Source organism: Drosophila pseudoobscura, chromosome X (assembly GCF_009870125.1).
Source record: "Drosophila pseudoobscura strain MV-25-SWS-2005 chromosome X, UCI_Dpse_MV25, whole genome shotgun sequence".
NCBI lineage: Eukaryota > Metazoa > Arthropoda > Insecta > Diptera > Drosophilidae > Drosophila > Drosophila pseudoobscura.
The window spans coordinates 43,309,865-43,321,870 of NC_046683.1; the positions used below are offsets into that span (position 1 = coordinate 43,309,865).

General features: G+C 46.2%; 1 protein-coding gene across 3 annotated transcripts in view; it reads right to left on the reverse strand.

Annotated features, from left to right (window-relative positions):
• Positions 1 to 12,006, reverse strand: part of DCX-EMAP (Doublecortin-domain-containing echinoderm-microtubule-associated protein) — a 38,830-nt gene that overhangs the window by 5,466 nt on the left and 21,358 nt on the right. For 2 of the 3 annotated variants that reach the window (XM_033383316.1, XM_001353158.4), the window contains one exon: positions 4,609 to 4,803. In XM_033383316.1, the coding sequence (XP_033239207.1) occupies positions 4,609 to 4,776 (168 nt within the window). In that variant the 5' untranslated portion in view covers positions 4,777 to 4,803. Of the gene's footprint in view, positions 1 to 4,608; positions 4,804 to 9,027; positions 9,207 to 9,314; positions 9,487 to 12,006 lie in introns of those variants that run through there. The other variant, XM_033383315.1, reaches the window with a different exon arrangement.

Consider the following 12,006-nt stretch of genomic DNA (forward strand, 5'->3'; position numbering starts at 1 on the left):
CTTACCGGACCGGGCCCTAACGATTGTTTGGAGCGGCCGCCGTCCGCCGTCAGCCGTCCGCCTCTATTTATCACAATATACGTACATATATTGATGGTTTATCAAACCGGTACACCTGCGACCCAACTGTCCGGCGAAAAGCGGCCGTTTGAAATTAAGATCCTGACGGAATGGTTTGAATAAGTGAAATAAATAAGAGACTAGGGAGACTCTGTATCCTAGAAATGCAATAAAAACCACCATTGTTCAAGTTTTCCAATCCATCCAATGTCCATCAACAGCTCTTAAAGTACATTTTCTCAGCTCAAAATCAGTTTCTGTTTGGAAAAGCTCCTGCTTCACAGCCCCCCAATCGAGTGTCACTTAATTTGCCGGAAAATGAATTGAAGGGACAGAAGCTGCTGCAGAAGATGCTTTTAATAATTTTGTGCAATGCATTTTGGGCCGTTGCAGAGATGCAGAGACGGTCCCTGGCCCTGCCATAAATTATGCATGGATACATATCTCCCAGTCTCTTCCCTTGTGTGCGTGTGCGTGTGTGTGTGTGCACACAGATGCTCGTATATATACATGCAAAATCACACACGGGAGCTATTCATAAGATGTCCTGATGATGCACAGAGGCCTCTGCCTCGGCATTGACTACTCGTATAAACAAATATAATTATGTGAGCAAATAATTACATTACCGAGAACGTTGGCAGCTCCAATCACGTGACCCCAAACAAATGGCGTTTGTTAAGCCAATTACGTGCACTTTTCGTATGTGTGTTGGGGTTCGGGTTCGGGTTCCGTTCTCCCATTCCCCATTCAGGTACTGCGCGGGGAAGGGGGGGGGGTGGCAATTGGGAGGGAGGGGGTCAGGGAGAGACGGCAAACAGCTGCCGGAAGGAAGCGGGCATCGACGTGGACACAGGTCCTTCATCTGGCTGTGCATTCTGTGTCCTGTGTGTGATTTAAATTTTCAGCATTTCTCTCCGCCCTCCGCCCACCGCTTCCCATCCTTTAAGGGGGGTGTGGGGTGGAGGGTTTTTTCCGACATTCAATCGTTGGGCCGTTGCATGGCTGATTTAATCTTGGTGACGTCCAAACCACTCCAATTTTTCAAATATTTTCGTTTGCTTGCTCCGCTCCGATACAAAGGAATTCCAATAAAACACAAACATGCATAAAACAAAAGACGTTAAACTGCAGGGGGGGGCCAAAGAGGTGGCTGGAGGGGCGGCAAAGCGGCAGCTTTGTAGTCCTCACTGTCGTCATCGACAACGTCCATGGAGTTGCATAAAAGGGACCAGAGTTATTTAAATGAAAACGACGGTCTGACTTTGGGGCAGCGAGGGGGGCGGTTAAATCGAATCTAAGGAATATTTATAGCAGAACCCTAGTGGAAAAGATGGAAACTCTTTATGCATTATCTGCAGCAGGACTATCGAAGATGTGTATTTCATTGAAGGAGCGCATTCCTGGGTTGCGGCAGCAGAAAGATCCCTAATTTTATACATATTTTCTTGGCCAGTGTTTGTCTTCGTCAAATGTATACATGGCCGAGAGGAAATTTCCCTATGTGCAGGAAAATACCTACACATATCTCAATGTGCATTCATTACATGTCATGTGCATAAACACATAATAACTGAAGGCCAAATTTGTTTCATACGTCAAACACCTGAGTTGCAGGTTGCAAGTTGCAAACAAAAGCAAAATACAATGTGACACGTTGCACTTTAGATTGGCAAACGCCCAACCCCAATCCCACAGTCCTACATATAGGAAAAGTTAAGGGGGGCTGCTGTTGGGGCTGTTGGTGTTGCTGTTGCAGCGCCAATATTGAGTGCATGCCATTATGCATAGCCATTTATTGTGCCTTTCAATTGCATTACCCCGTGCGAACATCAGCCGAGGCAGCCGAGGCACCAGAGGCACTTGATGCAGACGTAGACATTGATATAGATGTAGATGTGGATGTAGTCGCTCAAAACAGAGCCCAGACGCAAACAAAACCAACAGACACAAACGCAAACACAAACATGGGAAAAGACACAGACACAGACACAGACACAGACACAGAACGGACCCAGGAGCAGGAAACAAGTGGGCGATGCGGTGCACAGTGTCCACAGATTGGGGGAAATAATGAGCTCCAAATTGTAGATAATTATTGTATCTACGGAGTCGAATTATTACGGAATCTTTCCAGGAATCTCTCCTTGCAGATCTATCGTTTCTTTTCAATGGTTTCTATCCATTCAGTGCTCGCCTCGCACCACTGTGCTCGATGGAATCGGATCTCCGAGTAATGTACGTGTAGTGGAATCGGCGTCAGCATTTGGTGTTTGGCGGCGGCGCCGTACTCCGTACTTTCAGCGATTTTTGCACAAAATATATATTTTAGCCGGGACTTCGTCCTCTGGCCCGACCGACAGCGACGACGACGACGACGACGACATGTCCTTGGCCTTGGTCATTGAGCGCGTGCAGTGTTCGGTGGGTTGAACAACAAAAACAGCGACTACTACTCGTACAGTTTCCTATTTTGCAGTTGTTGTCGGTTGTACTTTGGTCAAATTTGCATTGCAAACTCCATTAAGTGGGTCTTGCCGGCAGGGAGAGGAGCGGAAAGGGGCTCTGCCTAGCTTGCTTTTGTTGTCGCCTATTTTTCCATTGTCTGCCGTTGTCTGCCATTGTCTTTCCCATTAATGGGATTCGATTCAGGTCTGGTCTCCGGCAGATGGACAGGCACTCTCACCACCTTGGATTGGGTCGATCAGACGCAGCGAATTCCTCGGCCAAGGTTGAAACGGCCCTTGATCACACCCACGCGCCGCAAGGTGTCGAAACGCCCACAACGTAATGTATTTTGATTCATAAAACGGCACGAAAGCCCCACCCAGTCGTCGCGTATCCCACCTGGGAAAAAAGGGCTACAAAAATTTTACTTGCACTTAGGAAAATTACCATAAAACGTTACTACGACAACGGCTTTGGAGGAGGGGAGGCGGAGACGGACTACGTTTATAGTGGCTTCGGCCAATTCATATTTTAAAGGCATTTTCGTAATAATAACATAAATTACGAGACTGCCAGAGCGAGTGGGAAAGAGTAGCCCTCCGAATGCAGGAGTTTTCCCAGGCCGTTCCTCGTTTTTCGTCTGCCTTCTTGTTTTTGGTTGTTTTTGCTTGTTTTTGCAGGGGGTATGTCAGCGGAAATTACCAAATTGACCGTGGCTTCAATTTTGTTGCCGTTCGGCTTTTCGGCTGTTTATCCAACCGCCTGCCTGCATACCAGTACGAGTACAATAAAACACAAATTGCAGACAATTGATTTTCCATATGATTGCTGCAGGGCCCCGAAACCCCGAAACCCAGTCCCCTCCCCAGCTCCGACCCCGAAAGTGGGCAAAGGTTAATTGCACCCTTCTTTCAGACTCCCACACAGAACCTTTCGACATTTTTTGAATGTCAAAGTGAATGGGTTTTTGTTGATTGTCATGAAAATTTAATCCCTGCACTTGCACGGGGAACGATTTAATAGAAAATGTATAATAAATTGGGAATTATAATTGCGCAGTCATTACGGCCAGGCCGAAAACCGAGTCAAAAAAAAAAAAAAAAAGACGGGTGTCGAGGGGAGGGGAGATTGCGTTTGAAAAATGGCAACCGCAACTAATGATGGTCCCGAGAGTTGGTCCAAGGGTTTTTGCAGAAAACACACACAAAACTTTATTCCAATATGTGTCCTGGGTATATAAATTGTCGAATTATTTATGCGCTGGATCCCTTAATGACAGATAGTCAGTTGCGGGGTCAGAATGGATGAAAAAAAGGGGAGCAAAATAAATAAATAAACTGCGCTGGCCATTAAATATTTATGGCAAATATTTATATAAACAAAAGCGAATCGGTTTGGCATTCAATCGACCTCGGAGTTGGCGGAGTTGGCGGCGCTGGCGGCGGCCCCAATTTTTTGGCCCACCAGCGAAGCTGAAAAGTAAACTTTTGACAAAATGCATTTTCACTATTTGCCAGGTCAGAGGTGGCTATATGCTCGCACTCGTATTTGTATAAAACTTTCCGGATTCCGAATTTCGAATTTCCTCCGTTGAATATTTAAGAATATTTTTACCGGCTGGCTTTCCGCATATTTCGGCCATCACTTTGCATAAATTTCAGTGGACTTTGGCGGCTCAGCCTCGGCTCCAAGTGGCGGCTTGTGCGCTTGTCGCGACGCTCTAATGCAATAGTCAAACATAAATTTACATAAATATTGCAGTCCGATGCGCGCTTTAATCGCGCCAATTAAAACATTTGCCCAACGCATCGCTGCCCCAGCGCAAATACAATAACAAAAACAAATACCGATTCAGGGAAATAGCAAAAATTCTGCAAAATGCAACGCACGAGGAGCAATTTCGCAGCAGAGTCCCCCACATCACTGCACTTCCACAACAAAAATATTTGTGTGCATTGTTGAGGGCCTGGGCCTGGTCATGGTCCTGGGTATGCTGAAACAATAAATATCGTACGAGTCTGTGATGTCAGGAGAGGACCCAGACCCAGACCCAGAGCCAGACCCAGAGCCAGAGCCGTACTCGGACCCCCCTGCACTCACCTGCACCGAATGATCCAAATTATTGATGATGCGTATCACACGGCCGGCACTGCGCTTTATCGAGCCTGATGTGGTCGATAATGTGCCCAAATCCGCTTCCATTATTGAGGGCTTCCGACTGGCGGGCTTGGAGCCCCAGCCCTGATTTCCAGGCGATGCATACCACATCCCGTTCTTCTTGCCGTAGCTGGCAGGCTATCCGAATAAAAGAAAATGAAAGAGATAGAGAGGGAGAGGGAGAGAGAGAGAGAGAAAAGTATAGCAAGTGAGAAACAAATAAATAGTAAAAGTACGTGCGAATTGCTGAATTTTTGGCAATGGGCTACTCTCCACTTCTCATCTCCCATCGGCATCGGCATCGGCATCGGCATGGGCATCGCCATTTCCAACCCCATCCACATACCATCCCAACCTCATTTTCCATACAATATGTATATTGTGCGTACGAGTATGCATATGCCACATTCAGATCGCTGCCATTGCCACCGCGGCTTTCGCGAAAAATTCCTCGCAAATCTGGAATTAATTAAATTGTTTTGCAGCACGCACCGCTCCAGCTCCGGGTCCGGCACCGGCTCCGGCACCAGCTCTGGCTTGACCATGGACGTCGACGTGAACACGTATCTGGACACGCACCCACTCACGTCACCCCAAAATGCCAAAATCAACCAAATCTCATCCACGCAAACACTCACGCACTGGCAGATTGTGATTGTGTGCTCTTCGGAACACAACGAGTACCCGAACCCGTACCCGTAGCCGTACCCGTACCCGTGTACCCCTAGCTGTGCGTGAGGCTAAGTTGGTTGTCTGTTTCTGAACTTTTTGCTCTCGCCTCTTTTTCGGCCAAAGGTATCGAAATTGCTCGACGACGCGTCGGCTCGGTCTTAGATAGGAGTTCGTGAGCGGACTGCGAAAAGATGATGGAACTCTTAAGCATCTACCATCTACCAAACGTTTTCTTGAATGGCAATCCTTTCTATGATGACTGTCTGACTCGTGATTCACATCTGGCAATCACTTTCGCTGTCACGCTCTCATCTCTAGAGCGTTTTTTCTGCCGCCAAGTCTGCCTAAGACTGGAAAAGAAATCTGCCTGTGTAGGTGGATATTGGCATGCTCTTTTATCTCATTGAATGATTACAGTAACTGACATTGCGAGATTAGTTCGGCCACAACTTGAATAAATTATCAGCAGAACGCTCCGAGCCTCCCTTCCTCCATTCCACTCAACAGTTCGATGAGGTTAATGATACATGATACATGATACATGACACGGCTACGCACATACATATGTATGTATTTTTGCCGTAAGCTTTCCATTTGCCTAATCATCAGTAATTGCCCCAGGCATCTCTTTCGTTCGCAACCGAGAAGTCTTTGACAAATATGTATACATCCATACAGGTATGCAAATGTGGCATTCTTGGTATATGTATGTTAGAGGAACAGGATCCTTTAAATTGAGTTGTGGACACTCTCCCACAGTCAATTTGACAGATGCATTTGTCTTGTTTTTATTTGTTTCTCATATTTTGATATATTTTCCAGCTCCACCTCTACAGAATCCCCAGTCGATGGGGAGAGTCAGGAATAGAAGTGGGACCATAATTCAAAATAAATAAATTTCTTAATTTAATTTTAATTGTTTTTCTTCTCCCTATCGTCGTTGCCGTGCCTGTCTGTCGTTTGAGTTGCTTTCGTTTGATTTAAAAATTCGTAGGTAGAAATTTAATTTTAATTCCACATTCGGGTCGGATGGATTTTCAATTTAATTTTCCTTCTGGCTCTCCTTCTCTCGTCTTGCCGCAATTGATTCTTCACCAAAGGTGAGGGAAGCTGGGACGCTTGAGCGGGGATGAGGGTCAGAGGCAAGGGCGATACACTCGTACAATAATTGTAAACCGAATACGGGAGCCGGAACGGAGGACGGTACAAAAACTGTAAACTGAAATTAATGTAAATTCGTTTTTAACACAATTCCTCAACCGGCCATTTTACGTTTTCTTTGTCGGGCCGGAGCCGGTAGCCGGGAGCCGGGAGCCGGGACCCCCGTTTGACCCGAAAAACCGAATGATGTTTGGGGTCTCGGTCTGTGTCTGGGCCTACGCTCTTTGAGCGTATAGAAAGCTCTTTGCAGGAGCCCAGCATGTGCACAAGGTACAATCAAAATCAAGGCTTTTAATTGAAATTCAACAAAATGCAAAAATTCAAATATCCTTCATGTAGTATTTGTCTGAATGTGTGTGGGTGTATACATACATACAGACATCTGTACCTGTGTGGATTTGGTTTGTGCAAAGCGTATGGATGTGTCAATGATTGTTGTTGTCGTCGGGATTCAACCTGGCACTGATACTGCGAGTGGGAGCACCAGTGGACAGACACGGAGCGGGAGCCGGGAAAAAATTCAATAAAAAAAAATGTAGTATCGCCAGAAAACAATTTTTTATGCCAACCATTAAATTGCGAATGAATATTTTCTATTGAATAAAAACATTGGGATTTCTCCTTCAGCAGAATACTTCTACAAAACATTTGTCTGGCTTCCTCTCACTCTCTCAATATTATCTCTAATAATCCATCAAAATTAATCAAATTTTATAATTGGAATTATTAGTGGTAATGCGATTATTTCTGGAGTATTTTCGATATAATTTCTAATTATTTATAGCTTATGCAATTTTTCCTGTGAAATTCTTTTAATTCCTCATGGGATACTCTCCGGGGAAGAGAGCATGTTCAACTTGTGGAGTATCGCTCTATTCTGCGTGGAACACTCATATATTTAGAAGCCTTTTGTATGCCTGGCCATCTGATTGGATATGGGAAAATGACGTTAGACGTTAAAATGTTAGGGTGTTAAGGACTTCGATGTGACACAGGCAGACTTCCCTTCATGTTTTTAATTAAAAACCGTTTCTTTTTTGGAAACGATTTGTTCATTCAGCAATTTGTTTGAAAACCTCGTGATTGACTAAATAATATTTTATTTATTTAAGCATAAGGGATTTGCTGGATGCGGGAGAAACTTTAAGCAGCGATTGGCCTAGCCCGGCCCTTGGGGAACGACACTTCTACTTGACTCCCACTTGGGGAAGTGGCTGCTGGTCCTGCCACTTAGCAACTAGCATCAGAGTCGTAGCCGGAGCCGGAGCCGGAGTTGGGGCATGGGGCAGCTTGGCGAAAAGCTTAAATTACGCGCTCAATTAAACTTTAAGCAAGTTGGAAGAGGGCGGGCCCCAATAAAAAAGGGGCCGGGGCGGAATCTAAGCGCAACTTCAAAGCCCTTGTCCCGTTTGACGTGCAGCCTCGCAGAAAATTCAGTGAAGCCAACGACAACGACAACGCCACGACACAACGTGACACAACCCGAAGGCGCTGACTTTGGGGTGTGGCAGCGTCTGAGCGGCGGCGGATTAAGCTGCCGCATTTTACGCATATTTAAGCCAAGGCCCAGACCCCTGTCCCCCCATAATCTTAGTGATTATTACTTTGGGGAGGCAGCAGCGGGCTGTGGGAAGCGGCCCGAAATGTGTTTTGTTCCGGCATACCCGTAGGCAAATAAAATAGTTTTCCCGATAAACTGGTAAACAAATAAATACTCCCATATATTGACATTTCTGTCTGGGTCCCCCGGTCCACTCCTGGCAGCGCGCGAGCAATGTTTATTGGAATTTACAATTTATGGACAGCTGTGCGTATACTTAATATCAAAAGGGGGAGGGTTTCACCTTTTGGGAGATTTGTTTGTCATGGATTGGTGGATGATGGGTTAAAATAAGATTGAATAAAGGGAGCAATTGGGAAGCTCCGTTGCAGGACCTAATTGTAATCAGGGACCCAAGCCTCTAGTCCAAACACGTCATAAATTCTGGCTTGCTCTGGAAGTGGCTGGATCTAAGGACTTTCCCAGGGATGGTGCGTTGGCTCGATGCCTTTCCTCCCCTTGGGTTTTCCTCCTATTCAGCAGTTTAGAGTAACTTAGTGGCTAATGCAAATATCATACTCAATATGGGGCGCAGCATACATTTGGGCTGACGTGGCACACGCCACGTGCCGCAAACACGCACACACATGCCATACAAGGCAATACAATATTTAAAATTGGGCATACATCAACATAGGCCAGCCAGCCAGCCAGCTAGCCAGACAGGAGGACAGCATGAGATGCAGCGGCCAGCACACGTAGACCATTAAAAAACACTTAGAAAAACAACAAAAGTCATTTAAACTTTCAGCCAACTTTTTTACCAACCTCTCGCTTCCGCTGTCAGTGGAAAAAAAAATGAAATGTGAAATTAAGAGATGTGTGTGAGACGCGCAGGGAGGCTGGGAGCCACGAGAGATACATATGTGTGTGTGTGTGTTTGTATGTGATGTGCCGGACACGGAGCCGGTCTCTTTGTTTGCACTGACCCAAGACTTGGTGGGGGATGTGAGCATCACAAAGGGCGAACTTTCCTCGCTATCCTCGTCGATGTACATTTAAGCAAAAGTTTCTTCCTCGTTTCCCAGGGCTTACGAACGGGAGTGGGTGTGCGAGTGTTCGGGGCACTTTTAATTCAGTTGCACTTTTATCCGCCGCACGGCATCAACTTGATATAAAAAAAAAGAAGAAAAGGCAGCACAAGAGTGCAGAAATAAATGTAATTTTCTGCGCGCGTTTTCCTTCGGCCTTAAGTGAGTTAATTGAAATCATTTACATTTAATTGCACTTTAAATGAGTTAATACGTGGCTCTAGCTGGCTGTGCTAACTGCCTCGAGCCTGGAGTGCTACGGTTATCGGGAGTTTAAGCTATTCGGGCAACCGTTCACATTTCGTTTAGGTTCCGCTGGCGTTCGCAAGGCAACTGTCGACAACTCGAGTCAATGGAAATCAAGTCACTGAGGTGGTGTCCGCGTCCTGCCACGCTAAGTATTACGTTACGTTCCGCCGCGTTACGCTATCCATACGTCGCCCTGATTGACCAGGTTATGCATGCACATACATACATATAGGAGTACGTATGCACGTATGTATGTATCTATATGGGGCTGACGGATACATGTGTATTGGTAGTATAGGTGTACATGGCGTGTATATGAAGCATATTCAAATTGGCAACTCAGCACCACACTCTTGAGGCTCTTTCTTCTCTTTTTTTCTCTCTGCAATACCAACTCTTCGTACTCATTCACTCACACTCTCGCACTCGCGAGTCCTGCCTGTGTACTCATATTTCTTGTATACTCGTATTTATTTATTGTTTTGCCAAATCAGGGCCGTCAATCTCAAAAAAAAGCTTCGCGGCCATTAGCCGCCACTTGCCTCCTCCTCCACTTAACGCCCCTCCCGCTTCCTGGGGTTGCGGTGCTTCCACCACTCGCCGTTGTAGGGCGCTGCTCGAGTGAATCAACAAGGCGGCGTCACTTGGCGGCACTTTCGCGCCAAAAATACAAGGACACACATACAAACATGCATATGTATGCATAGTATCTGTGTTCTGGGCTCTTCTCTCATTGGGGGCATTTACGCTTTGCTTTGTTGCTTTGGCTGTTGATTTGTTTGCCTTAAGAGAAACATTCGCTCAATTTGGATCAGCTGGGACATTGAAATTGGTCTACAGGTAATGCTCTAGTTACAAACACGTTAATTTAAGTTAATCTGTGTTAAAACAACTCTATGTGAACTGCTGCTACCCTACTTCTGTTCAATACACTAATCGCTTTGATCCTTATTGGCAAAGCAGCATTGCTTTCTTAACCCTCATTCCGAGCAAGTTCTATATCTCTGAATTGCACAACGCGATTGTATTGTTGACTACAACTATCACGTCGACTCGAACCTGGAGGCACATAAATGAAATATATTCCTATATGGGTGTGCGTGGCAAAAGGGCCATATAACTTTCACTGGCGAAAGGCCCTGCACACGGCGGGGCCAGGGAGGAGGTTAAAGTGGAGCGCTCTTGGGTTTTCCCCGCTGTTTTGATGTAGCGTTTGTTGCAGCTTTCTGAGACGGCCACTTGCCACTTTCGCTCTCCGCCTTTGGCTCTCGCATTCGCATTCGTCTTCGCATTCGTACTCGTGTTTGTGTTTGTTTTTGTTCTTGTATTGGTATTCGTTTGGTATTGGTATTGGTATTGGTGTGGCATGCCAGGCAATTTTGCTTTGGCTTTCTGTTGACTAGCGCTAAGGCAGGTGGAACGGGCCACGGAGCACGGAGCACGGGGGCAGAGGCCTGGTCCGGTCCTGGTCCTGGTCCTGGTCGTGGTCCTAGTCTTGGTCTTGGTCTTGGTCTTGGTCTTGGTAAGTTGATGTGGTAGTTTAGCTTATTGCTTTTCACTTTGAAGTGGCTTATATGGATATTTATTACCATGTCGGTTGTATTTGAATTTCTCTGGCAACTAGCACGCTCTCTGGCTCTCTTTGCCGGGGTCTTTTGGTGCTGGTTTTTCTTTTGGTTTGGTTTGGTTTGGTCTGGCTTGGTCTGGGGGTTGGAGTTGGTTTTTTTGCAATAGTATTTGCCTTTGATATGGCGGCCTAGGGGTAATACTTCAACGTCGTTGTTTGCCCACTACGCCTTTTTCAATTTTCCTTCACCCTCTGTCCATTTCCCTCTGATTGTTTCGCCTGTGAATGAAAATGTATGAAATACTCGGACGTGCCATTTCTTTTCCAGCCAGTTACGAGTATTGCCTTTTGCATCACTATAACTGAGTCTCATTTTCTGGTGCCTAGCCTCGAAATTATGGAAATAATTAGCCTGCACTGAGAGAAAGAAGATGCCACTCCACATTCGGACGAATTCGCATGCGAATTTCCATGCCTGCCTGCGGTCGCACGGGCTCCGGCTGTCATATTTGTTTGTGGCGACGACAGCTGCACAAATGAATTGACCAAATGGGTCTGGTCTAGCATAGTCTCTGGTCGGTCCTGGTCTGGTCAGGTCTGTCCTGGTCAGGTCTGGGCTGGTCTGGCATGCTGATCTGGTCTGGGGTCGCTTATTAAATATTTTATGGTCTTTTGTTTTGTTTGCTTTGTCTCGCTAGGCTCTCGGCTGTCGGCTGTCTGCTGTCGGCTGTCGGCTCTCGGTGTTTGTTGGACTGACCGACATTTAATGCGGTTGTTCAAACAAGTTCCGGCTAAATGCTGAGTGTGCTCCTCCGCAATTATGTGTTGCCTTCCTATGTGGGCAGCGGCCCACCGGTCCTACTACTCTTAAATTTCCCCGCAGGGTCCCGCAGTCCACCTTCGGCATCCGAAACATTTATCTTTGAGGAGAGAGTGCGGAGTCCGAAGCTCGGTTCAAATTAATTTTGTTAGCTCGACCTTTTTGGCCGTTGTTGGTTGTTGTATGTTGTGCTCTCCGCCAGAGCGTGTCGAAATAAATCGCCTTAGTTCTGTTGCCTTGC